We start from the raw sequence: 27,962 nt of genomic DNA on the forward strand, positions 1-27,962 counted from the left end.
TGATCTAAATGAATTGTATCTTGCCATATTCAAAATCATTCTAGTATTTCCAAATTTTTGGTAGCTTAATAACTTAAAATTCATTCGGAAACTCTTATAGCTGCTCTTGCATAAGCAAGCCAGAATACACAAAACGAACATACTTCTATCCCCACTAAATTCTGTGTTCAAAAGGAAGAAGTGACTTATGAAGAATTCACATTTTATTAAGACCAAATGCTTTGGTCAAAAAGTAGACGTTTTGAAAAATGATGCTATGGGCTTCACAGACCTCTGATAATAAGTTTGTTTTCTATTCTCTTCCTACCTAAGGAAATAATTTCAAATATAGAAACTATGAAAGAAGGTGTACAACCCTAGAAACTGCCTCTCCCTTTTGCTGCAGAAAGAAAGGCTCCTTAACCTAAAGAAGAAAATGAAGGTAGAGATGGGATACAAGTACTTCGCAACTTTTAGTCCTGGCAAAAAAAAAAAAAAAAAAAAAAAAAAGGAAAGAAAAAGAAAACATTGTTTATAAACTTCTAGGACCAAAAAAAAAAAAAAGCAGGATAAAACCAAACACTGATGAAGAAAAAGCTTTTATACTTCATCAGCAAAATATTTACAACTAAAGTTGATAAATTCCCCCATAGTATAGATTTAATGGTTACATGAAAATATAAATACTTTGTAAACTTTGAAGAATATTACAAGTCTAAGGTGTGCCACATAGGCTCATGTCTAAATACACTACATTTTGTTGTACTAACTTTTTTCTTTTTAATACATTACTATTTAGGATAGTCATTTTACAGAGCAGTGATTGATAAGATGAAAAGTAGCCTTTAATTGTAGTGAAATTATACATACAAAATACACTTCCATGATATGCATTACCAATTTTTTTAAAAGCATGATTTTTACAATAATTTGTAGAAAAACATTAACCTTTAGAAATCATACTTGCTATAATTTATTGTTTTCTAGATACTAACATAAAGTGAATAAGAATGTTATTTGGCAAAAGTATTTCTAGCCCTATCTCCATGGGAAAAACTTTAAATTAAGGTCAAAATTACTGACCCATTATTCTGATCTAGCTGCTTGTATAAAGCCAATACATAGTTAAAATATTCAAAATATGTTAAAGCTGACTAACAATGTACACAGCTCAATTACATCTAATTTTTGAGGACTGCTTAAAACAACTTAGCACAACTATGCCTCAAAGCTTATATATATATTTTAAGGTAAATTCTGCAAGTTTTAAGGGGCTTTTATTTTTTTAAGATTTCTCTTACTTTTCTGTATATCTAAATACTACTTTCCACTGATAGCCATTTAACTGTTAAATATGGTAATAGGTTCTGTGATAAAAACCTCTAGAGTTCCCTCACCCCTACATTCCTACATGTAGAAAAGAAGACTTCCTAAAATTGTCTTGTGATGCAGGTCTACTTAACTGAATCATTAAACCAAAGAACATAGTCTTTTTGCTTGTTTTTGTAACTTTTATTTTGAGAGTGTCCAATAAAGGATATCTTGGCTTTCATGGATTAGATACTGGGATTTAGAAATCAAATGTGGGAATTTCTGTAAAACAATATGTACAATTATGTAACGATAAGGCTTCCTAATTTAATTCTTAAGTTCTAATCTTCATTATGACTGCCATTATTCACCTGTAGAATTATGAAATTGATAGAAGCTAAAATTCTCTTTGCCACCAAAATTACGAATGTTAAAAAGTTCAAATATGCACATCAAAGCTGCAGTAAAATTCTAAATTTCTATTTTTACATGCCACGATCCAGCTGTACCTAACAAAACATGGTGCATTTATATTGGAAAGTGGGGTCCCATTTATTTGTTAAAGACAAAAAAAAAAAAAAAAAAAAGCTGGATCTCAGCATTCACCAGAGCAAAATTCAATGGCAACCTGCACACAGGCTTCAATTTCACTTCTTGCCAAAAACAAAATAGTTTACATAAAAATAGATATAACCCAAGTTACCATATACATCGGTCTACGACCAGTGCTATTTACATTAAAAACATTGCATTGCATAATTCAAGGAATAAAATATCATCATGCATTTCATTTTAAGGTGAAAAACGCAGTTATAGAACTAAGTTTGCTTAGCATGATTGTCCCAATATTTACTAAAGAATATCCAAAAGTTTCTCGTTTACATCCTGCCTTCCACAGGCAACCATTAATCTAAGTATCACATAGAGTATACTTTAGCAACGAGAAACTTTTAAATATATTATACTGGCACATTAAACTGAAGACATGGATACATAATCACATTGAAAGGTTTGATTAAAATATACGAAATAATCCCAAGAATTATAGTTTTTCAAATGTAAAAAACTATTTGGATCATCTTAAAGGAGAGTAGAAGTCCTTTTAAAGTTTAATGTCACTCTTCAGACAAGTACAGACATAGCATACTTATAGAAAGGAACATTATCATTCTGCACAAAATACAGTACTTCAAAAAGAAAAACATTATATAATTGTTACATTAGATGAAGTTTTTGCCATTTCTTCAGGAGAATGACTCTTTATTACTTCTTTGATGAACTGTTCAAGGGCAGTGAAGTAGCCCTGGCATTGCCATGTGTCATTATGAGTTCCATCAGGAAAAATGGCTAATCTCTTAGTCCGAGATGGGGAGAGTTCATAAAGTTGCTTCATCATTACTGGTGGAATTAACTGGTCCGAGAGGCCAGAGATGAAAAGAGAAGGCATTCTGCACTGAGAGATTTTTCTGTAGGACAAAAATTTATTTTTGTAGCACCATAAAGGAAGGTAACGCATTGGAAAGAATGAAAATAAAGTGCTGGCCATATGCGGTATGCTTAAAAATGTATTCTCCACCATAATGGCTGAAATCCTATGTGAATTTTCAGAAGCCAAATGAATAGCCACTGCTCCTCCCAAGGAACGGCCAAAAAGAAAAATTTTTGTTTTGTCAAGGTCAGGTCTAGTCATCACATAGTCTAACACAGCTTCAGAATCTAAGTAGAGTCCTTCTTCACTTGCTTCTCCTTCGCTTTTTCCAAATCCTCGATAATCAACAAGCAAAAGATTAACTTTGAGGTTAACCAACATAAGCAATGCATTTGGTAACCTGTGACCTATGTTGCCTGCATTCCCATGAAAATAAATTATAGTTGGGGAATAGGGTGAACTGTCTCCAGTGTATCTTATCAAAATAAGATTTAGACGCACTCCATCTTTGGTTCTGATGAAAATATTTTCATGTGGAATACCAGTGGGCATGGGAACATAAAGGCGTGAAGAAGATGGCTGTTCTGGAAAATAAAGCAATACATCCTGGAATTTATACAGAATACCTGCTATTGATATGAATATTAACAAAAGTAAGATAATGCCTCCATATAGATGAAAAGTCACTATTAATGGTAAAAGAGAAATACGGCAGAGAGCCCAAGACCACGAAGCCAAGGCTATTAGCCATCTTTCAACAAAGTTCCACAGCATCCAGGACTTTTCCATTGTAGCACTCTGTAAGTGTCCTAAAGAGAAAGAAAGAGACATGAACAGTCATTCAAAATACATCTGTTATTTTCACATTAGAGCCATGACATAAAAATTTATGGTAGTAGGGTGAATCCTTGGATGCCTCCATCCATCTATCCATACACAAAAATAACTGTTCTAATTACCTTTTTCCCTTCTGTTGCCAAATCTTCTTTCTCCCTCCAGTGCTATATTTATGAAACACAAATAGTCATCAAATTATATTCATTTTTTAAAAGTGCTTATTTATGCCAGGTACTTTCATTCATGTACTCTCTTTGATTTGATAGAAAAATAAGTTGATACCATATTCCCAGTTTCTTATATGAGGGAACAGGAGAGCTCAGGGGCATAAGTGGATTAGCTGTGTTTTCATTTTTTTTCTGATAAGTTCCCAAAAGTGAAACTGCTGGATGATATTATAGTTCTATTTTTAATTTTTTGAGGAACCACCATACTGTTTTTCATAGTGGCTGTACCAATTTACTTTTACATTCCCAACAGTGCACAGGGGTTTCCGTTCTCCGCATCCTCGCCAACACTTATTTCTTGTCTTTTTGATACTTGTCATTTTAACAGGTCTGAGGTATCTCATTGCATTTCCGATTAGTGATGTTGAGGAGTTTTTTCATAGACCTGTCTTCTTTGGGAAAATGTCTATTCCAAACTTTCACCTATTTTTAATTGGATTTTTTAAAAAGTTTTTGCGCTGTGTGAATTCTTTATGTATTCTGGATATTAAAACCTTACCAGATAGTTGACTTGTAAATGTTTTCTCCTATTCAAAGGTAGACTTTTCATTCTGTTGATGGTTTCCTTTACTGTGCAGAAATTTTTAGTATGATGTAGTTCCACTTGTCTATTTTTGCTTTTGTTGCCTTTGCTTTTGGTGTCAGATTAAAAAAATCATTGCCAAGACCAATATCAAGGAGCTTACCACCTATGTTTTCTTCTAGGAGTTTTGTGGTTTCAGGTCTACATTAAAGCCTTTAATACATTTTGCGTTAATTTTTGTGTATGTAAGACACTAATCCAGTTTCCCAATATGATTTATTTAAGAGACTGTCCTTTCCCATTATATTCTTGGCTCCTTTGTTGTAACTTAATAGACCATTTATGTGTGAGTTTATTTCTGGGCTCTCTATTCTGCTCTACTGATTTATGTGCTTGTTTTTATGCCAATTCAATACTGTTTTGATCACTACGGCTTTGTAGTACAGTTTAAAGCCAGGGAGTATGATGCCTTTGTTTTCTTTTTTCAAGACTGCTTTGGCTAATTTGGGTCTTTTGTGATTCTTCAGAAATTTTAGGATTATCTGTTCTATTTCTGTGAAAATTACCATTGGAATTTTGATAGAAATTGCACCAAACCTGTAAATTGCTTTGGGTATATGGACATTTTATCAATATTAATTCTTCCAATTCATGAACATGGAATAGCCTTCCATTTATTTGTATTTTCTTCAATTTCCTTCATTAATGTCTTATAGTTTTCAATATACTGGTCTTTTACTTCTTTGGTTAAATTTATTCCCAGGTATTTTCTTTCTTTTTGATGGAACTGTAATGAGATTGTTTTCTTAATTTCTCTTTCCGTTAGTGTGTTATCAGTGTACAGAAACACAACAGATTTTTCAATATTAATTTTGTACCCTACAGCCGCTTTACTGAGCTAGGCAGGTTGAGGGAAATTTTTATTAAAGAGGTAGTTAACAGAGTCTATTCTTTCAAGACCAATCTGATATTCTCAATTTTCTTTTTCACAGTATAGAAAAAATGATTTACACAAACTAAGATAAGACTAAAATATTTTCCTTTCTATCTGTGGGTTTTCACACTAAACTCAAAACATAATTTAAATTAACCACTAGTTTCTAATGTTGTATTATATTTAAGAAAAAGTTCAATTTGTCTTTCACATCTAAAAAGAAATTTCAGATTGCTAGTTTCATAAAATATGCAAAATCTATTACACAGTCCTTATTGCAATTTTATACGAGTGAGTCAACATCGATTGCTATGAGGTATTGATAAGGCCATAAATACTAGGGGTATAAGTATGAAACAAAGAAACAGAAATTCTATTTGAGAACCAGAGATTAATGAAGAAAATGACTTGCTGGACAGAAATCTTTAAAAACATTGCTGAAAAATATACCTGATAAGAAGAAAATACAGAAGAAAAGCTATCAAAAGTCAATTTTTATCCATAAAAAAGTTTATATATGTTGTTTTAAGGCAAGAGGTAAGAGATGTTATAATTTTTATTGTATGGTAGTCATCTACTTACATATTTACCAAGTTTTAAAAGATATTAAATTCTCTTACTAATAAAATTATCATAAGTAAGTTACTCTTAAATTAAAAAAGATTGTTAATGACTGATTTTTAAAACTGTACTGAATGTCATAAGCTAATAAATATTAGCTTTAAACATTAAAAAACATAAACTCAAGTTAAATTAGATTGGCTATAAAGATGATTTAATATACTTTTTACCATTATTTCACTAAATATATTTACTATTTCATGAAACATATTTTCAAATTTGAAATCATGTTCAAATGACTGAACATAAACTACACAGCATTTTTCTGAAGTTTCTCCGAAATCAACACTGCCACCCAGTTGTAGCAAGTTTTATTACAATGGCACTATGTTAAGCTAGAGAAAAGCAGGTGTATGAAAATGAAAATCCCAGTTTAAAAACTACAGATGCAATACCTGAAAACTCAGACCTGGTTAAAAATCAGATTGAAAGAGGCTGCACTACAGTAGCCAAGTAAACCAACTGCAGGGAATACTAAGTAACTATTTCAGGTCAATGACAAAGGCCCTTCACAGTCTATGACTGCTATTTATCAACAGCTTAAATTACACAGGGCTACTCTATATTCCTTCATGGTGGTGGATAAATCTTAACAACACATCTGATCACTTAAATTTTACGTCTAACATTTACTTAATTTTATTTTTTTAAGTATAGACAATATCTGAATGATTTTCTTTTGTACCCAGAAGTTGAACTGGGGAAATATGAAAACACACTGGCATTAACCTAAACAATAAGATAAAAGATTTTTTTGTGTAATGATTAGGATTAACAAGGTTTGGGATATAAAATACAAGCATACCAGAGCACTGTACTATTTGGAAAATAAGATACCATTTAAGACATTTCTCTAGTGAAAAATTTTACTGTATTTCCATAGTTAGGCCAATCATTTATGAGAGGTATCAGAGAGATGAGTAACTCAAACATCAGGTATTTGGCGATATAGTAGGAAAAAATCCTAAAATTCCATCAGCCTTAAAGTCTTCTCTACCATATATTTGTGGAATAATCTTGGGTTTAACATTTATTTCCAGTCTCACTTGTTTTTCAGTAGAATTCGAAGTTAAAAATGCCTATATATAAAGCTGATCTGCATTATTAAATAAAATTTTTAAAAGCATTTATAAATACTATAGATATAGTAAACTTATTTGTTTTTGTGTCTAGTATTTCTGGCTGTACTACTACATTCTTAATTGTGCTCTGCTCAAATTAACAACATCAGAATTTACCACACACCTGTAAGAAAAGAAAAAAATCTAGAAATTAGATAAAGGCATGGCAAAGCACTTCTGTAGTCTAGATAACCAAGAGTGAATTAACTCCACTTTCAAACTAAAGTTCTTATAAAAAAACTACTGCAACACCAGATAAAACAGAAAGCTCCTAATACAAGAACAAAGCATGTTTTAAAATTCAAATCACACACATGCTCACACAAACCCATGTAGATTAAATCTATATAGTTAAAATTTTTTCAATTATGCAAACTTTGAAAAATTATCTTTTAAAAAAGTAGCCTCTTTAATTTCCAACTTCAACATATAATATCAAATTTAATTCTATCAGGCCAGGATTTGTATTTCTCTTTTTCACTACTGAATGCATACTGGGTAGTATGCCACTCTACCTAACTATGTTATGTTACAAACATAACTATGCTGAGCACTGGGCATATGTTTAAGAGTGGACATCAGAAAAATTACATATGAGTCCATTACTGGTTAAGAAAAATAGTGATTAAATTTGCAGTTTTCCACAAAGCATTCTTGAAAAGTCATCTTAACTAAATGACTTTGTGATAAACATAATTTTACAATGGCTTGTAACGGACTTATTTTTCTGCTCCCTAGTCTATATCATATCTCCTCATACTCTTAAAGACACTGGAACAAGCAAACTTAATGTAAGATTCTTTATTTACTAAATTTGCTGAAACTACCAGCAAAGTACAATTACTGGAGCCATCTGCTGAGACGTACAAATAACTTTACATAGACCCAAATGTTATGATAGTCAATATAAATGAATACTGCCTCTAATAGTCCACTGCAAATTCTACAGCTACCAATATACAAATTTTCCATTTATTTTGTCAATAAAGTGTAAGTAAACAGTTAACAAAACCTTTTTTCTCCATAAAAAAAATTGCCTCTGGCTAACCTTCTAGCATGATTTCCCTGGAAACCTCAAAAAGGTGGGATGTCAGCTGTTTCTAAGTAACATTTTGTGTGGTAAATCTGACCACTATTGGTGAGCTAAGTCTGGACTGAGCAGTGAGCAGGGCTATACATACCAAGAATGAAGTATAAAGAGTGGCGTTTCTGCATGGGATATATAATCTGTACCTGGACACTGTACAGTTACAGATGTGCTGTTATAAAAGATATTGTTTCCTGTGGAGAATGAAGCAGCCAAGTCAGGTGGTGGCCACCCATGTGTCTCCTTTCCAGTAGCCTGAATTATCACTTGGGAACAATATACCTCATGCTTATATGCTGGGTTTTCTATTACATATCTTCCAATAAAGCAGAGAGGCTGGGGTCAGGTATGGTCTATTAGGTCTTGTGAGTGAGAATGTCCAGCTGAACCCATGACCACTGCTGCTGGTCATGCAGAACAAGCAAGGTGACTAGTTACCCCTTAAAGTACATCCCATGGAGCAAAATATTTATGAAATGTGTTGCCAGAAGAGATCGATTATTTATTTGCCAGGTTATTTTGCATGCCGAAGTGCATGTGCTGATAACATCTTATCATCATAAACAATCAGAGTAATGGTGAGTTTAATATACTCAAAGTGGAATCAAAGTTTATACCACTTAGAAGGGTTGCTTAGAGGGAAAGAACATTAGATCTATGGAGATGGTATCTTAGTCAACCAATATCTTCTCATTTCTCATGCTGCTTCTGCATTATTATTATGTGTTTAACCTTGTGTCTACATTTAAATAAATATATTACCATTACTCAATTCTGCCTTTGCCGTGTTACCACACCAGCTCTCACGTCAAAGGTCTCTAAAACCTGTCTCTGTGGCTTTAACCACCCTCAGTAACTCCTTAATTACTTACTGAGAATCTGATCTCTGAGCTCTCATAATGATCACTCACAAAAAGCAAACCTCACTTCCTAATAAATCCAAAGGATTCTTCTCAATTCACACTGCAACACCATACACATAAGTGGCACGAAACACTGATTCTTCCTTGGCTTCTGATATCCTCAAATCGCTGTGTTTCTCCTGATCTACCACTAAATTTAGGCACTTTTCAAGGTCCTCTCCCCTTATCTTCTTTTCCTCAATGATATCATTCTTTTACATGGCTCCAACTATCACAGTTGTACATGAATTATTCCCATTCTGTCTACTCCATCTACAACCTTGATTTATCTGTTCCTTGAGTACCTGATGCTTCATCAATATCTCAAACTTATCCAAAACTAAAACACATCCTCTTCCTTACCTAATGTTTTGTATGCTGTATGTTAAGTATGAACATAAAAAACCATGTGAAAACAAATGTATTTTTAAAAAACATAGATTTGATTCTGGGTCTCAATATATAACAAACTAAAATTTAATGATGTGCTATAGCATCAAAAATTAGGCACATTATTTTAACACACACAGGTCTTATATTTGAATGAAGTCAACCTTAAAATTAGTGTTTGTGCTTTTTATTGAAGTGGTTAGAGATGTCACGTTGATATTAGTAAGCACTTCTCATGAAATAATCTACTAAAAGCATGATGAATTTTTATTATAATGTATAAAGTAGATATAATTACAATTGTTTTCCTTTAAAAATAATGGTTTTGAAGTATTAGCAACATCCTGATACACTATGTAAGTATTTTGATCATATGAATGCAACACACAGATCTAGTGATATCATCTTGGGAATTTTATGGTCCTCATTAACACGTTTTGTTCACCTTTAGTGCTACTACATATGCTTCCTGTCTTTAAATATTAGCCCATTATGACTATATAATAAACAATTTAAGACTAAAACTAAGAACAATTTAAAACTGTTAAGCTGTCAGAACCACCATGTTGACAAGTGTTAGCTGAGTAATAAGTCAATTGAGAGATGGACACACTCATCTCAATTAATCACTTCATATATGTACTTGGAGGACTGCAAATGGTTACATTTCTACAGAAAAATATTCTATAAACATATGATTTAAAAAAAACCTGAGATCAATACCAAGGTTATGTCCAGCTACAATGAGTCCTCAGAACATAACCACCAAGTCCCCAGGGAGGTCTCAAACCCAACTTGGACCACTGACATGGTGCCACAGTTGGCTTTCCAGCCTCAATAGATTACAATGCATCCTCCCATACTATTTAAAGATTAAAGACAATGCCACAAATATGTGTGAATACCTGCTATGTGAATCATAGTGCCTAGGTACTATAGACTATTTAAGGATTATAAATGCACAGTTCTTGTTCTTAAGTAGCTCATGATCTACTCAGGAAAGACATGGACATATATAATTGTATATGTCTAACATACGTTATTTAATTATAGATGACACAAAGAAAATCCAAGAGATCACACTTTCCCTTAAATATAGCAAAAGGAATATAAAAGCTTAACTATGTGTTCTTTACAACATAAGTTTAATAATTTCTGGATTTTATCATGCTTGATTACTCATAGAAACCGACTGGAAATTTATGCGAACTTTTTAAAAACAGGACAAAGTACAAATCCAAGGTTAAGAATTTCTTTTACTTTCCACAAAACAGTTACCTATGACACTTATTTTTATTCATTCACACAATTATTCACGGGAACTAGAAGTATTCAAGCATAATTTAAATAAATACTTGGCAAGGACAGTGTGGGAGAAATTAGAGCAGTTGAACTGCATGAACTTTAAGGTCCTTATTAAACCTGGATCATTCTATGCCAGTGGTTCTCAAAGACTGGAGACTTCTAGGGCCTCCCCAATCTCTTTCAAGGGGTTTTCAAGATCAATATTATAATTACACTAAAATGCTATTTGTCTTTTCACTGTTTGACACTTGCACTGATGGGGCAAAACTAGTGATGGGATTTATTGCAGTGTATGCTGGAGCCTTAGCAAGAATGGTAGTAGCACCAAAATGTAGAAATCATTGTATTCTTTATCACCATCAACTCCTGGAAAGAAGAAGCAGGGGTAGAAATCAGTTTTATTTAAGAATGTCATTGAAGCAGTTAAAATTATTAATTATTATTTCAACCAATGAGTACACATCTTTTAAACATTTTGTGTGACAAGTATTTGACAAAATGGGGAGGACACGGAAAGCACTAGGTGCTATATAATGAAATATCTTTTGAGTCATGAGCTGAGCTAGCTGCTTTTTAGGTAGCACCATTTTTACTTAAAAAGACAATTGACAAACTGGTTATTTATATTTAGTGGTTTAGCAGGCATTTTCTGGAAAATTAATGAAGTTGCCAATAGCTTCCCGGACTTAGAGATTTTTCAGATAGCATCATCACGGTGATATTAACAAGTGAGGTTTCTGATAACCTATTAAATGCGTCAACATTTGGAAGAACCTGCTCGACAAGACAAATTAAGAAATTTTCTAAAAGCATGTTACAAAATCAAGCATGGGTAAAAAATTCATTATAAGATAAACCAATAGATTTTAATGTAAAAGAGACAAAAAGTTCTTTATATAAGTTTCAGATGCCACAATGCAACTGACCTTTAAGAAACTACCACCTTTTGAATATTATAGTATCAAAGAATATCCACAATTATCTGAAAAGACTATAAAAATACTTCTTCCTTTACAACTACAAATTTGTGTGAACCTGATTTTCTTCATATATTTCACCTAAACCTACTGTATGAGAATGCAGAAACATGAAAATCTGCCTGTCTTCTATCAAGCAGACATTAAAGATATTTACAAAAATGTAAAACAATACCATAATCCTTGCTCATTTTTTCCCCAAAGACAGTTGCTTTGCATAAAACATGCTATTATATTAATATGTAATGGACTTTTTACTGCTATTTTGAAATGACAAAGTTATGTATTCTATGAACTCCCAGTTTTAATTTCTAAGACAATAAATATCTCTAGGTATAGTTCACATATACAAAAACTCTTTGGAGTCCTCAATAATTTTTAAACATGTAAAGGGGTTCTGAAAACAAAAAGGTTGATAACCACTGTTCTATACTAACTATATAACCTTGTCTTCCTTTCCCAGAGACTTGTTCCTTCAAATTATGAATAATGTACTACATTAAATCTTTTGTGCATTATAATCTATACAGGTTACTAAAGTTTGTTAGATGCTGGAACAGAACTAGCTATAATAAAAACCTAACATTTTTCAGGTTCCCAAAGATCATAAACATTAAGACAGATAACAAACTTTGAATGAGGATCTTTCAGCCTGGGCTAGGGCCTGAGTGAGGCTTTTACCCAGTGAGTGCTGCTTCCTATATTCTCAGATCACTAACCAAGTCCACATTTAAATGTGGTATGACCCATTTTGAATGGGTATCTGTGCATCTCACATGTTTACTTTGGATCTGAATTTCTACCTTTGTTAAACAAAGAGGTTACCCGAATAACCTCTTAAGGTCTCACATATTTTACAGGCCATAGAAAAATGAAAGGTAGAGTTGGAAAACAAGCATTTGATAAATAATACTGTCTTTACCAACTACTACACTAAAAGGTTGGTGGCCTGGTTATGTGATTTTTTTAACAGTAATTGAAAAGTTAGTGAGAGACGTAAATATGCACCCAAGATTAAAAACAGGTCTCTATAAATCTCTGTTGCACAGATGTAGTAATTTTGTGTTTCAGTTGAGGTTTGTAAAATATTTTATTCATCATACATTTTCGGTCTCCTTCCCAGACCACTATTATCAAAGCAATATATTTTTAAAGAGCACACAGTTAAAGTTGTAGAAAATAACTTTGGCTAAACAATCTTTATGCGTAACAGGCATAGTATGTTTTAGGAGTGTGTAATTAATGAGAGGGGAGAAAGAAAAGCCAAGAAATAAATATACTAGGAACTCTCCTGCGTTTCCATGAACTCAGCAGTGTTTTCTTTTGCTTTGTTAATGGAACTCAGGTTATTCTCTCCAATAAGAAATAAATGACAAACAGTACATTAAAGATTAATTCCAAGTCTAGAGTAACAACGACTCTCAACTTCCTCCTTGCCAATGAATTTTATAGCTCTTCCACTGATGTTGGTATTCACTTTACCCAGCAATATTTCATCCAAAACTAAAAATAAAGAATAACAACTTAAATATATCAAGAACTAAAACTCAAACTACAGAAATGGAAACATTTTAACTGTTATTGCCCCACTAACTAGCAAAGTAAATCAGACAAATAAGTTTTCAATCACAAATTATATTTTAATGAAGGTCAGAAATGTCTCATCAAAATATGTAAATGTTAATTATTCTAATTATTTTTTAATTGCAAAAGTTTACATTGTATTGCAGTGTATACTGATTTACTGATTCTGCCAACTGTATAGGTGAAATCTTTTTTTACCTATACGTGCATTAAATAAGAATTCCCCAAAACAATTTGACGAAAGGTTAACTAACTATAAATAAAATAAAAAAATCCTAAGTCATAAGGTAACTACTATTTCAAAGGCCCTTACGTCCACCTCAAATTGATAATTTTAGGAATGGCTTGTTTAAAAATAAAAACTGCTTATACATTAAAAAACATACCCACAAGTGACAGAAAAATGTGTAGGTTTCAAGTGAAGACTGTAAAAAATGGAAAACAAATTCATGTGTCATTGCTAACATCTATATCACAGGAAGAATGAGTATCCCTTGGTGCTCATTAAGGACTCTGGGAGAATTCACAGCTTCCAAACATTTCAAGTAATATAGAACTCAGATTCAGCATTCCTACACAAATATATCTTTTTTTCTACTAAGCACTGGGAAGTTAAGAAACCATGCCAGCTGCATAACTGAAACGGAAACACAAAAAACTGCTATCAGTGTGCTGGAGACACCACAGAATGAATTATCTATTTCCCTAATGGTTATCCACATGTCATTAATAATGAAACAGTGTGTATTAACAGTCCTATGGGACAAATGAACAATAACTGCCTATGGAAATGTTGGATAGTAATTGAATAGTTCAGAGCATTTTAAACTGGAATTTAAATCTGCTTGAGCAGATATGTCGAACATTATACTAGACAGCAATGTAGTAGCACTTCTGTGCTTTCCCTTTCACTTGAAGAATGGAAGACTTGGCAAATATAGTCGACTCTCACAGGAAAAAAGATGACAGATTACTGTCACTATGGAAGCCAATCACAATTTATTCTAAGATTATAAATATCTATAAGAAAAAAATGGTAAAAAAAAATCTACAAGGCTGAAAATGCAAAACAGATGTTAGAATTAAGACTGATAATGAAATTCAGGAAGTTTCCCTCTTAAAAAGGAGTAATTTTATAGTTTACTGTAAATGAGATAGATGAAACTTAGAATTTATTTTCTTATAAAGTCAATGTGACAGAAAAAGTAAGACTCTCAGCCCAGCTCATAAACACATGAATTCTAGTTCATGTTCTGGAAATACTACACCTTTGCAATTCCAATACAATGTACTGCTGAAGGAGTTAACACCTATATGAAACAGTAACATAAAATGTAATACTTTATTAGAAGTCTATCATCTGAGGGAAAAAAATCTTAGTAATTTTAAGAACTAGAATCTCCTTTAGGTATATTCTTTAGGTATAAAAAGAGTATGTAAGAATCTCGGACATTGTTGAGGTGAATAAACAAGAATTAGATTTTAGAATCTCTCAGTTCTGAATTAATGAAAAACAGAGAAACGGAAATAAATTCCCCTGAGATAGAAGAGAGCAGAGATCATAGAAAAATGTTAGGTTGAACAGTTCCCTATACCCACGGTTAAAATGACACTGTTAATCCAGGACAACTTGGTTAATAAATCCTCAGAGAGCAAGAGGCCTGAGGTGTGCCCAAGAAGGCTGGTGGTGTTTCTAAATCTGTTTGTACAGATATTCATAAACTTGCCTGCTTCCAACATTCCAAATTAATTTTCAATGGGAGGCAATGTGGTGCAGTGGAGAGTGTTTTGGGACTCGGTCTGTTAATAGCTAGGTGGCTTTGCCAACTCACTTATCCTCTCTAAGTATATGTTTCTTCATATGTAAAAGGGGGATGAAACGTAATTGAAAAACTGCTGAGGTCAAATGTAATACACAATATTAATAAATGCAGTTACTTTCAAAGGACAAAATTTAGGGTATTTTATTATCTGTTACAGCAAAGTGAAAGTAAGTACAATTAGAAGTTCTGTTAGATTTGGATTAAATAATATATAAGATCTCTGGATAAAAACCGAGTATTTGCACATAGGAAATAATTAGGGCAATGGCTTCTTTTCTGTTAAAACCCAGCTCAGGTACCAGCTCCTTCAGAAAGCATTCCTTGGACCTCTACTCCCTACTGCCAACCATTCCATATTCTGTAGTTTGTACAAATTAACGAGATGGCACTTATAGTGTAACTCATCTGCTTTACATAGACTGCGTTTCTTGATAACAATGACTTCATCTCATTTCAACTCTTATTTTTAGTAGACAGCAGTGTGTGGCACATAGTAAGTCTCTATAACAATTACTGAATTGGGGCAGTCGACGTCTTAGGATAATTATTAAATAACACGATGGACAAACACGAATTCTAATTAAGTGGTATAAAATTTAAGCTTTCAGGAAACGATATGTGATTAATCCAAGCATGCACAAATAAGTATTAATCCATGCTGAAAGAAACCAGAAGATCGATGAAAATCAAACATCAAAACTTAAAGCCATATCCTCTTCTGTATTTCTATTCAGCTACTATTGCATAGCAAACATGTAAAAGCTGATGAATAAAAGACGTCCTTGATTATGAGACCTTGCGTAATAATAATAATGCATTTTGCAGAAAATAAATGCTGACAAAAATCCAGAGCAAAACTGACAAATTGTATGGGAGTGTTCTTGTGCTGTTTCTTAAACACTCAAAACTTCCTGCCATGAAATTCGCAGGTCTAAATCTGTTAGTGACGTGAATGGATCAGGGCTACTTTATTCCTCAGATCTAGGAGCTGGGATTTTTCACTTTTCACCTGTGTGGGGGCGAGCGGGGGTGGGATGGGATGATTTGCTACGTATTGGTTTGTACACGTTACTGGAAATACCACTGACATATGATTCTAAGTTACGTTCTAGGCACCAGTCCCAACAGGGCACCAAAGGGCCTTCGGTAAACCGCGCGCCTCAGTTTCCACCATGGGCGTTCGTTTGGTTTTCTCCCCCGCGCTAGCAAAGCTGCGGAATGGACTCCTTTCCGCGGCCGGGGCGGCGAGACTTGGGTCTCGCACGGCCCTAGGCGCGCAGCCCCGCACTCCCGGGGAGGTGGTTCGGGACCAGGACACCGGAGAGGCCCCCGCCGGACGTCCCCCGCGACCCCACTGGAGGGAGCGGACTCCGCGGATCCACACCACTTACTTAGATCTGCTCGCAAGCTGCGCAGTCCGTCGCGAACACGCAACCCAGCGCCGCGCAGCAGCGTCCCGCCGTGCCGCTTCCGTCGCTCCTCATCGTCCTCTTCCAGCAGAAGAGCCACCGCTGTTGCCACAGTCTAGCTCGGAGATCCTGCGGCGCCGGTCTCGACTCCTCTACTTCCTGCCCAAACTCGGTGTCGCCAGCAAATGCCACGGCCGGCTCCCACATCACCTGCTCTCCACCTTTCTCCCAGTAGTGGGAACCCGGTCCCCCATCCTGGGCATGCGCAGAAACTGCGGTCTGGGGAGTCCCCCGCAACGGTGGCCGAGACAGACAAAACAGGTCCGTTCTGGGCCGCAGGATTTCGCGTCATTCTGGTGGGCTCGATTGACTGCGCTGCGGTGAGCTATCTTGCTGCCTTTTCGCCCTCGGGGCACTGTGAGGACTCCTTCCCCAAGTCCGAAGCTTCTGTGGCGAGACCTCGGAGTCCACCAGATGTCTCTGCTGGATGCAGTTCTTATAGAAGAAAGTGCGTCTGCCTTATACAATTGTTAGGGGTATGGGAATGAGTTCTTGTACTTTAAAGCTTTACCATTACTTTTTTTTTTAGTCTTCTCCCAGCACAGCCGTCTCTTACTGTGTCAGAGTGGACCATCGCGGGCAGATGCAGGTTTTGTGAGGCCTGAACCTTAGAAGATGTAGAGGGTCATTTTAAAGAAAAATAATGCAAAATTATTTTTTGCAAATTTTGCAAAAGCACAGGACTATGGGAACATTGCTAGGGCTACTCTCAGTGGCCTCGAAAATGGGCCCTTGAAGCTGGAGCTTCATTAGCTTCATTATCAACTTCTGCCTCACTGAATTGTACTGGGTTGCTTATTTACAGATAAATGAAAAAAACCCCACCACCATTTGGTCATTCTTTATTCTCTGTACTGTTTTATATACGCAGAACTTGCTGATTTCTGCTACCAGATGGAAAGCTCCGGATCAAAGCCAAGACTTATGATGAAAGCTTCCCGTTGTTGATCACCTAATAAGGGCCATGGACTAAGGTAGACCGCTTACATAAATTAATAATCACAGCAATGCTAGAAGATACTTAATGAAAACACCTTGATTCCCTTTGAACCAAATATTAGAAAGGCTAAAAGAAAGTATTGGTAGAAATCAACAGCTCCTGAAACATAAGAATTGGTTTTGTTTTCAACTCTCAATCCTGTATACCTAGGGAAACTACTATAGTAGGTGCTCAATCAAGTTTGCCTAATAACTAACTCCTTGAACAGATCCGGTCATGCAACAGTTTATGTCTATATTATGAATTATATATTATGTATTATTATGAATTGTTATTTTTGTGTTGCGGTAACACATATCCAAGTTGTACCATCATGAAAAACAAATAGCAACGGACAGCCTTAGACAATATTGCAAAAGCCAATTTTTCCATTTAAATAACATGTTTGGGGAGGGAAGATGCCCTCTTCAACCCGTGCTTTCACAAACAACCAGTAAGACGAGTATTGGTACCACTGTTTACATACAGGGAACAGAACTGAAAAGCTGTCACTTGCTAATGAGCGAGCTAAGCAGAGAGCGAGATCAGGCTCATGGTCTAAGTAAGGAGCCAATGTACAAAGTGTTCTTGGGTCTCGCTCAGAGACGAAATCCACTCATGAGTCAACCTCTTGCAAAAAGCACCTGCTGCTTTGGGACGGTATCTGGAGCCATGTTTTCAGACATACTGCTACCTGAGCTCCCTCAGGCTCTTTGCAGCCTAGCAAGGTGGGCGGTCATCCTGGTACTCCTGCGCACTTTATTCTTATGACGTCACGGCTTCACTAGCACAAAGTGGAACTGCGCCTGCGCACAGCATTTTCATAACGTCACGGCTTCCCCCCGCCCCCAAGTGAGGAGTGCGCCTGCGCCAGGAGCCGCTGGTATAACCGGTTGCTCGCGGTCCAGCTTCAAGTTGGGTGGCTGTGCGTATGGCTTCGCGTCAGGTAGGCGTTTTATAGAGCGGTCCGGCCCAGGAGGGGCCTCGGAGTCCACCGAGGGAGTCAGAGGTGAAGTCTGGGCAGGCCTGGGTGACCAAAGCAGGAAGGAGTGATATCGCGTCTTCTCAGTATGGCAAATGCTTATTTTCTTAAAAGTTTTTATTTCTAACCAAAAAATTATTAGTTCATCCGCCCACTGGATCCACATGGGAGGGGTACGGAGCACTTCGAAGACCGCGCTGCGTTAGGAACCAGGTCTTTGTTTCGGGCGCTTGAACTAGACCCGCACCCCTGGGGCGTGGGAAGAGGTAACTAGAATTTATCCTGCGCTTGTCTCTCAAGACCGTGTTGGTTGCTTTAATTGCATACGTTCCGATTCTCAGTGCCCTACCCACTCTTCAGTGGGGACCTTCGGGCTCACAGAGGTAATAAGTTTTGCCCAGGGTCAGATTCATTCATGGTCCGTTGAAGATTTTGTTTGGAGGCACAGGCATGTGTAGACCTCTCCACTGATTTGGCAGGTGGAGTTAGGAGAGACTGTAGGCTTGGAGAAAATTACCTTATTTCTCTTCTTATATATCTTGTCCAGGTGGCACGAAGGAAACTTCAATTATACCAGTCACTTTCCAATAAAATAGACACATCTCTCATATTCACAACCTTGCTAGTGTGTTTTGTGTCACTTTAGGACAATGCCAGCAGCACTTGAATGGATGATGCGTCATTATTGTGTACTAATTATTGGTATTCATTCTCTTGAAAGCTTTCCTTATCAAAAAGTAAAGTGTCTCCTTCCTTTCTTATCTGCTTAGTGTTTTTGCAATATTTATATTTTAAACGTTGCTTGGATCAACAAGCATTATAGTACTAAAACTGATAAAAGACTTTACTAAATGCCAGGTACTATGTTAAGCACCTTATGTAAATTATCTGATGTCATTCTCATCTTAATTTCTAGTTTTTAACCCCATTTTACACTTAAGGAAACTGAATCTTAGAGAAGTTAAGTAGTTGCCCTATATCACATAGCTATTGTTAGAGTCTACAATTGAACTCAGATTTATTGGATTCTAGAGCCTGAGCTCTGACCACAAACTTCCTTGTTTTGTTTTTGTTTTTTTTCACAAATTGGAAGTATCAGCTAAAATAACTCTAGAATCCAGAAAATAAAATTACAGAGCATGTAAAAAAGCAGTGGAAAGCCTAATATTTCCCCTTGATACAATTTTAAAAATTCAAAAATATTTAAGTCTATTCATTTTATACTAATTTTGGAATCTTTGTTATCTATATAGCAGTTTCACAATGCATGTGTATCTATACCCATAACTAGATTTCAACATTAGTTAAAATAATTTGAGTCTTTGCCTAGGACTTGAGGGAAACTTTAAGCTCATGTAAAATCTACAGATAGATTGGAAACTATACCAATACTTGAATATTTAAAGAAGTATTTCTTCACATACTTCATTTTACATATACATAAATTGTAAATATGACATATGCCATAAGGTACTGGCTTGAGGGAGAATGTTTTGAGAGGACAGTGAAAATACATAACCAGGTGGTACAGTCAGTTATGCAAATGAGACACAGCAAAGGGAAGCAGTTACTAAATTCAAAGATAAAAGTCTCAGTCAGGAATGTAGTGTCATGAGCTTATCTCTTGGTCTAACTGACTAAATAGAAGTTAGATTTTTTGTCAGGAATTAGACTGAAAAGTGTGGCTTTTTTCCCCTATAGGCCAGCAAATGGCTATTGTGAATCTTTCCCAGTGCAGTTATAGCTGCTGAATGTTTTTAACCAGACTGAATACAGCCCATTGTGTGTGTGTGTGTGTGTGTGTGTGTGTGTGTGTGTGTGTGTGTGTGTGAAAACCAAAGGCATATTTTCTTTCTTATTGGAAGATGGCACTTCTACCAGGTGCGAGGTATTATTTTTTTTTTTAGGGTAAGATTTAAAAAGAAGTCTTTAACTGCAACAAACCTGTCTCCCCAGGCACTAGTGGTAGAAATTGCAACATGATTTCTGACTTCTAGAGGCTGACAGTTTAGTAAATGTGGTACAGTAATTAGCCATTCAATTTCTTATACTAGAGACTAGATAATGTAGTCTTGTACTAATAGTGTATGTGATTGTTTTTGTTTGCTGAGTTAGGGAATTTCTGGTCTCTGCATTATAGTAGATTCCCTTTTGAAAAGTTAGTCTATTTTAGTGTTACACAATTTAAACCATATTAAAATAGCTCTGATACCTTGTAGATTATAATAGAACTTGCATGAATATATAAAACTTCAAAAAAATTTCACACTTGTGGTGACTGATTTAAGAAATTTTCTAGACCCCAGCCCAGCAAGGTACTTGTTAGATGTCACTGGTGTCAATGCAGTACCAACAGGAATCCTCAGTTTGGGGTGCAGTGAAGAAGGAAACTTTATTCAGTGCAAGTAGCTCCATCAATGATACAGCCCAGTTAAAAAGAAGTATGGCTATGAAATAGCTCTGGGGCAAGGCCCCTCTCCCACCAGACTAACCTGTCCTGATGTCTTTGATGGTTCACCATCAGCAGTTCAGTCTTGGGTAGAAAGGAAAAGTGCACTCTTTATGCCATTGGCAGCCGACTTATATAAACAGTAGTCCCTGCCCCTGGTCCCTGATTGGCTCATCCTCATGTAAATGAGAACTTCAAATCCTTGCAGTTTGATTGGTCCAGTAAGCACTGTCCTGATTGGTTAAAATGAAGCCATTCTGATTGGTTGGTAAAATGCTGATGGGCATATAACTGAGCAGCTCCTACTGGATGGGGAACGCCTAGGTTCTGTTGGTTGAAATACAATTCCAGGAACTTTTTTATAAGGAAGGGCTGGCTCAGATATCAAGAGCCACGGTGCAGGCAGGCAATTCTTTGCAGACTTCTCACTGAAGTGCAATTTGCAGGAGAGGTCCCTATGTAGAAATGGCTGCTAGGCTCAGTTTTTTAAATTTGAGCTCAGTTAGCCACTGAGAGCCCTTCTTAGTAGGTATCTTCTCTTTCAGGGTGCACATTTTAGATGATACTTAAGTGAAAAATGACATTTTGTTGTTTTTATTTTTGTTAAAGCTCAGCATTTTATAATTACTTCCCATCATATCCCTTTTTCTTTACAGGATGTATGATTTCTTAAGACATAAGAAACATACTGTATTTGCCCATGGTATAGTGCCTGGTTCATATGTAGTCAGTGAATGGTGGTGGTGGCTAGTGGGAGGTAACTGGCATGGGATTATAAACAAAAGAAAAGCATACTAATGAATTTAAATTTATGAAACTGTAACTAACTCTAATAAAATAGAGTTAAAAGAGGTCAAGTGAGGATTTCATGAAGAGAGTATTTTGATTTGGATTTTGAATTCCAGAGTGATTTGGCTACCAGTGAAGAACTAAACATAGACATAAGCTTCGTTTGTCTGGAGGAAGAAGATACCTATTTTTTTGTGTATGAAGAGCTCTATCTATGTAGGAGTTCATATTTCCTACAAGGCCAAATTTTAATTAGTGAGCTAGTGATTTTTAGAAAACATCTGTTTTAAGAAGTTTGGTTCTAAAAAAAAAGTTTCGTTCTAGTGCTGTATCTGACAGAAAAAGAGGAGAAATAAAGAAAAACCTTACCTCAGAAGCCCAGAAGTATAGTGAATTGAACCATATTTGTTGTTTTTTGTTGTTATCATTATTATCAATCATCTTTGGCATTATGTGCCAAATAAGGAATGGAATAATTAATTTCAGTAGAAATTGTAATTTAGAGGAAAGCAGAATTAAATGATTAATTTTACTATTCTAAATATGGGGAATAGGACTAGTGGTACTTTTGATCATAAATACTAAATAGAGTAGAAGTAAAATAGTTCATTATTATTAAAATAGAGATTGAAAAGAGACATTATTTATAGAATTTAAAGCATTGATCTATTTTCATTTAGCAAACATTATGAGCCAGGTATTCTATGTAAGGTCTTTACATTAAATATATAGTTGAGTTTTATCTTTTAAAGTTGCTCTTTTTGTTTTATTAGTTAAACCAGAGGATTCATCATCGCTTCCATGGCTGCCTCACCAACTTCACAAACTGTTGCATCTCACGTTCCTTTTGCAGATTTATGTTCAACTTTAGAACGAATACAGAGAAGTAAAGGACGTGCAGAAAAAATTAGATACTTCAGGGAATTTTTAGATTCTTGGAGAAAATTTCATGATGCCCTTCATAAGAACCAAAAAAATGTCACAGACTCTTTTTACCCAGCAATGAGACTTATTCTTCCTCAGCTAGAAAGAGAGAGAATGGCCTATGGAATCAAAGAAACTATGCTTGCTAAGCTTTATATTGAATTGCTCAATTTACCTAGAGAAGGAAAAGATGCTCTTAAACTTTTAAATTACAGAACACCTACTGGAACTCGTGGAGATGCTGGAGACTTTGCCATGATTGCATACTTTGTATTGAAACCAAGATGTTTACAGAAAGGAAGTTTAAGCATACAGCAAGTAAATGACATTTTAGACTCAGTTGCCAGCAATAATTCTGCCAAAAGAAAAGACCTAATAAAGAAGAGTCTTCTTCACTTTATAACTCAGAGTTCAGCACTTGAACAAAAGTGGCTTATACGGATGATAATAAAGGACTTAAGACTTGGTTTTAGTGAGCAAACTGTATTTTCTGTTTTTCATAATGATGCTGCTGAGTTGCATAATGTCACCACAGATCTGGAAAAAGTCTGTAGACAACTGCATGATCCTTCAATAGGACTCAGTGATATTTCTATCACTTTATTCTCTGCCTTTAAACCAATGCTAGCTGCAATAGCAGATATTGAACGGATTGAGAAGGACATGAAAAACCAGAGTTTCTACATCGAAACCAAGCTAGATGGTGAGCGAATGCAAATGCATAAAGATGGGGATATATACGAATACTTCTCCCGAAATGGATATAAATATACAGAACAGTTTGGTGCTTCTCCACAGGAAGGTTCCCTTACACCATTTGTTCATAACGCATTCAAAACAGATATACAAGTCTGTATCCTTGATGGTGAGATGATGGCCTATAATCCTAATACACAGACTTTTATGCAAAAGGGGAATAAGTTTGATATCAAAAGAATGGTTGAAGATTCTGATCTGCAAACTTGTTACTGTGTTTTTGATGTATTGATGGTCAATAATAAAAAGCTAGGACATGAGACCCTGAGAAAGAGGTATGAAATTCTTACTAGTATTTTTACACCAATACCAGGTAGAATAGAAATAGTACAGAAAACACAGGCTCATACTAAGAAAGAAGTAATTGATGCTCTGAATGAAGCAATAGATAAGAGAGAAGAGGGAATCATGGTAAAACATCCTCTATCCATTTATAAGCCGGACAAAAGAGGTGAAGGATGGTTAAAAATTAAACCAGAGTATGTAAGTGGACTGATGGATGAACTGGATGTCATAATTGTCGGGGGCTATTGGGGTAAAGGTTCACGGGGTGGAATGATGTCTCATTTTTTGTGTGCTGTAACAGAGAAGCCTCCTTCTGGTGAAAAACCATCAGTGTTTCATACTCTCTGTCGTGTTGGCTCAGGTTACACCATGAAAGAACTGTATGATCTGGGCTTGAAATTAGCCAAATATTGGAAGCCTTTTCATAAAAAAGCTCCACCACGTAGCATTGTATGTGGAACAGAGAAGCCGGAAGTGTACATTGAACCTTGTAATTCTGTCATTGTTCAGATTAAAGCGACAGAGATTGTTCCCAGTGATATGTATAAAACTGGCTGTACTTTGCGTTTTCCTCGAATTGAAAAGATAAGAGAAGACAAAGAGTGGCGTGAATGTATGACTCTGGATGACTTAGAACAACTTCGAGGGAAAGCGTCTGGAAAGCTTGCATCTAAACACTTTTACGTAGGTGGCGATGATGAACCACAAGAAAAAAAGCGGAAAGCTGCCCCAAAGACTAAGAAAGTTATTGGAATAATCGAACATTTAAAAGCACCTAACCTTTCTAACATAAACAAAGTTTCCAGTATATTTGAAGATGTAGAGTTTTGTGTTATGAGTGGAACTGAGAGCTGTCCAAAGCTTGATCTGGAGAACAGAATTGCAGAACTTGGTGGTTATATAGTACAAAACCCAGGCCCAGACACATACTGTATTATTGCAGGGTCTGAGAACATTAGAGTGAAAAACATAATTTCTTCAAATAAACATGATGTTGTCAAGCCTGAGTGGCTGTTAGAATGTTTTAACACCAAAAGCTGTGTGCCATGGCAGCCTCGCTTTATGATCCATATGTGCCCATCAACAAAACAACATTTTGCCCGTGAATATGATTGTTATGGTGATAGTTATTTTATTGATACAGATTTGAACCAACTGAAGGAAGTATTCTCAGGAATTAAAAATTCTAGTGAACAGACTCCTAAAGAAATGGCTTCTGTGATTGCTGATTTAGAATATCGATATTCCTGGGAGTGCTCTCCCCTCAGTATGTTTCGACACTACACCATTTATTTAGACTTGTATACTGTTATTAATGACCTGAGTACCGAAATTGAGGGAACAAGATTAGCTTTTACAGCCTTAGAGCTTCGATTTCATGGAGCAAAAGTTGTTTCTTGTTTAGCTGAGGGAGTGTCTCATGTAATCGTTGGGGAGGATCATAGTCGTGTTGTAGATTTTAAAGCTTTCCGAAGAACTCTTAAGATAAAGTTTAAAATTCTGCAAGATGGTTGGGTAACTGATTCAATAGACAAATGTGAGTTACAGGAGGAAAAACAATATTTGGTTTAAAGCTAGTTTTTCTAGTGAGGAAAGCCTCCGATTTGGCTGACTCCTTGCAACAGGTGCTAATGATAAAATATTAAAGTACATTTTTATCTTAAAATCTATGCTCAAACAGTATTCGTATATATAGGAAAACAATAATTTTAACTTTTGAGATAGAAAAAAACACTGAATGGCCCAAAGCCAAGAAAGGAAAAATTCTTTTAGCAGTGTAGTATTTGATGATTTTTATCATCAAGATGAAATAAACAATTTAAAGAAAAAGTGTTTACATAATCTCTATAGGAATCTAGACTCTTGACTCAGATATTAATAAAATACATGTGGAAGCTTTTAGAGTCATAGTATTGACCTAAACAGGATTTTCTGAAGTCAAATCAAAATTTTAATAGTAGTTTTTATCTAATAAAAGCATTGTAAGAAAAAGCAGAATTGTTAAAATCGCACTTGTAAAATTGGGCCTTTTAAATTGAAGGCTGAAATTCTTTTAAATGTGAAATGTAAACAAGTTTATTTTTTAAAGTTAAGGTCAAGCTCATGAATATGGCCTTGTTAATAATGTAGTTAGCTAAATTAGGGGACGTGGAATGAGTCTTAATTGTCTAAATATTTAGATCAGTTTGATTTAAAAAAAAACACTTGAGGTTTTAAAAAACTTGGCCTACGTTTAACTTTTTTCTAAAATAAAGTATGTTTTAAAGAAAGTGTTTTTATGTGAATTTGTATTCCAGTATAAATAATATTCACAGTGATTTTCCTAGATACAATCTATTGAATAGATGTCAAAATGGCATGTGTGTTTTAACTTTCATTACAGAGAAGTAACTTGCTTTGACTTTTAATAAAGATATTCATGAAATATATAGACCTCTGGATTATTTTGAAGTAATCTTAGATCACATAATTTCATCTACAAATATTCCCTGTAGAACTCTTGATTTTTCAAACAAACTTACTGTCTTTTCCAGTGTCCCCCTTCTCATTAAACTACGTTCTGTTCACTCAGCTGCTCAAGCCAAAGACAGAGTCCTTGACTTCATCTCTTCTCACACCTCTAGAGCATAGCAAATCTTGTTGGAAAGAGCTTCCAAATACATTGGGAATATAACCTCTCACCTCTCTTACCATAGTTTCCCTATTATTCATTGGGCTGCTTTCCTAGCCTCCTAACAGGGCTTCCTCCTTGTGCTCGTAACTCCACCACTGTGTGTTCTCCATAACAAAATTTTTACTTTTAAAGATGCAAGTCATGTTACTCCCCTAGTCGAAATTAGTGACTCTCCACCCTTTATAACTTCCAAAGTCTTCAACATGGTCTGTTGAAGATGGATAAGGCAGTCTGCCCTCAACTCACAGTGTACTGAAAGATTATATATATAATATATATATATTATATATATATTATATATATAATGGTATCCTAGCTAAAGGAATGATGAATTGCCCCAAAAGCCATATGGTGTAGAAAAAAAAGAAAAAAGTGCAAGCTTTAGAATTAAGTCATCTTCGATCTCAATCCCATTCCTAACCTATTATCAGTATTAGTTTGAGCTAATCACAACTCCTGAACTTAGTTTCTAAACTTTCAAATAGAAACAACACCTATGTCACCCAGATGTTTGAGGACAAAATGAGACTACCCAACATATGCGAAGGACTCTTCAGCTTTTATCTGCTGCTCTCTAGGCCTTCCCCATGGGGTTACTAAGTGGGTGGATTATGGAAAAATAAGTAGAATTTCATCAGTCATAGTGGTATGGAAGGTTTCACCTGGCAAAAGGAAGATTACAAATGAAGATAGAGTACAAAAGTGTGGAGGGATATTTGTAAATATTCAAATTTAGGTATGAGGGATAGATAATAGGTAAATAGATAAGGATAGGTTTTAATAGATCTTAAATGCCACAATACAGAATATGGGTTTTATCTGATGCTCAAGAAAAGTGCATTGAAGAATTTTAAGCAAGGTATTTTAGGCTCCTATCTAAGGCTCATTTCTTGATTCCCCCTGTCTTAGTTTGAACTGATATAACAAAATACCATTGACTGGGTGGCTTAAATAACAAACATGTATTACAGTTCTGGAAGCTGGAAGTCCAAGATCAGGGTGCCAGCAAGGCCCAGTTCTGGTGTGTGTCTTCTTCCTGAATTACAGAGGACTGCTTTCTTACTGCATCTTCATGTGGTGGAGAAAGACTGAGCTCTGGTCTCTTCATCTTACAGGGGCACAACTCCCGTCATGGGGTGTCCACCTCATTACTCATCTAAATGTAGTTACCTCCCAAAGACCTCACCAAATATCATCATGCTGAGGATTAGAGCTTCACGTGTATACTCCAGGGGAATGCAAATGTTGAGGGCATAACACTTCCCTTGCCCTTTTAATTTAATCATTCACAAATATGAGTGTCTTTTAAGCTGTATGCAGTGTTTCAGCTCCTGGGTAAACAGCAATAAACAAAATGGGAAAAATTCCTGCCTTCATTCAGTTTACATTTTAGTGAGTAAGAGGAAAAGGAGAACAATCAATGATTCCTTCTCTCTCTGGTTTCCTGATTCTCCCTCTTTATACATTGTCTCTCTCAATATTTAAAGAAGCCTGTGTTCTCTCGCTAATTTTTTTTTTTTTCTTTCACACGCATAGCATTCTTAAAGAATTGTCTAAAGTGCTCGTTTTATTTCCTGGCTCTTCACTTTCAAAATTACATATATA

At 35.4% G+C, this 27,962-nt stretch overlaps 2 protein-coding genes across 7 annotated transcripts; one reads left to right on the forward strand and one right to left on the reverse strand.

The window, feature by feature from the left end:
- Window positions 1-806: 806 nt before the first annotated feature.
- ABHD13 (abhydrolase domain containing 13) lies at window positions 807-16,712 on the reverse strand. Its single transcript, XM_006909370.3, has 2 exons — window positions 16,442-16,712; window positions 807-3,528 (listed from the first exon to the last, which is right to left on the reverse strand). Exon 2 carries the CDS (start codon window positions 3,506-3,508, stop codon window positions 2,495-2,497), a length of 1,014 nt encoding a protein of 337 aa, XP_006909432.1. The 5' UTR covers window positions 3,509-3,528; window positions 16,442-16,712; the 3' UTR covers window positions 807-2,494.
- Window positions 16,713-16,843: 131 nt separating this feature from the next.
- On the forward strand, window positions 16,844-26,112 carry LIG4 (DNA ligase 4). 6 transcript variants are annotated; one of them, XM_015587365.2, is made up of 3 exons: window positions 16,844-16,967; window positions 17,391-17,493; window positions 22,492-26,112. In XM_015587365.2, exon 3 carries the CDS (start codon window positions 22,520-22,522, stop codon window positions 25,253-25,255), a length of 2,736 nt encoding a protein of 911 aa, XP_015442851.1. In that variant the 5' UTR covers window positions 16,844-16,967; window positions 17,391-17,493; window positions 22,492-22,519; the 3' UTR covers window positions 25,256-26,112. The 6 variants fall into 6 exon arrangements, with proteins under 6 accessions (XP_015442851.1, XP_015442850.1, XP_006909433.1 ...); XM_015587364.2 differs by having other exon boundaries at window positions 16,847-16,995; XM_006909371.3 differs by lacking the exons at window positions 16,844-16,967; window positions 17,391-17,493 and adding an exon at window positions 18,345-18,444.
- The last annotated feature ends 1,850 nt before the right edge of the window (window positions 26,113-27,962 follow it).

This window comes from Pteropus alecto, unplaced genomic scaffold (genome assembly GCF_000325575.1).
Source record: "Pteropus alecto unplaced genomic scaffold, ASM32557v1 scaffold13, whole genome shotgun sequence".
Classification (NCBI taxonomy): domain Eukaryota; kingdom Metazoa; phylum Chordata; class Mammalia; order Chiroptera; family Pteropodidae; genus Pteropus; species Pteropus alecto.

Bases quoted from the DNA above. Each gene is read 5' to 3' on its own strand.
- ABHD13 (XM_006909370.3), bottom strand. From the start codon at position 3,508: ATGGAAAAGTCCTGGATGCTGTGGAACTTTGTTGAAAGATGGCTAATA.
- LIG4 (XM_015587365.2), top strand. From the start codon at position 22,520: ATGGCTGCCTCACCAACTTCACAAACTGTTGCATCTCACGTTCCTTTT.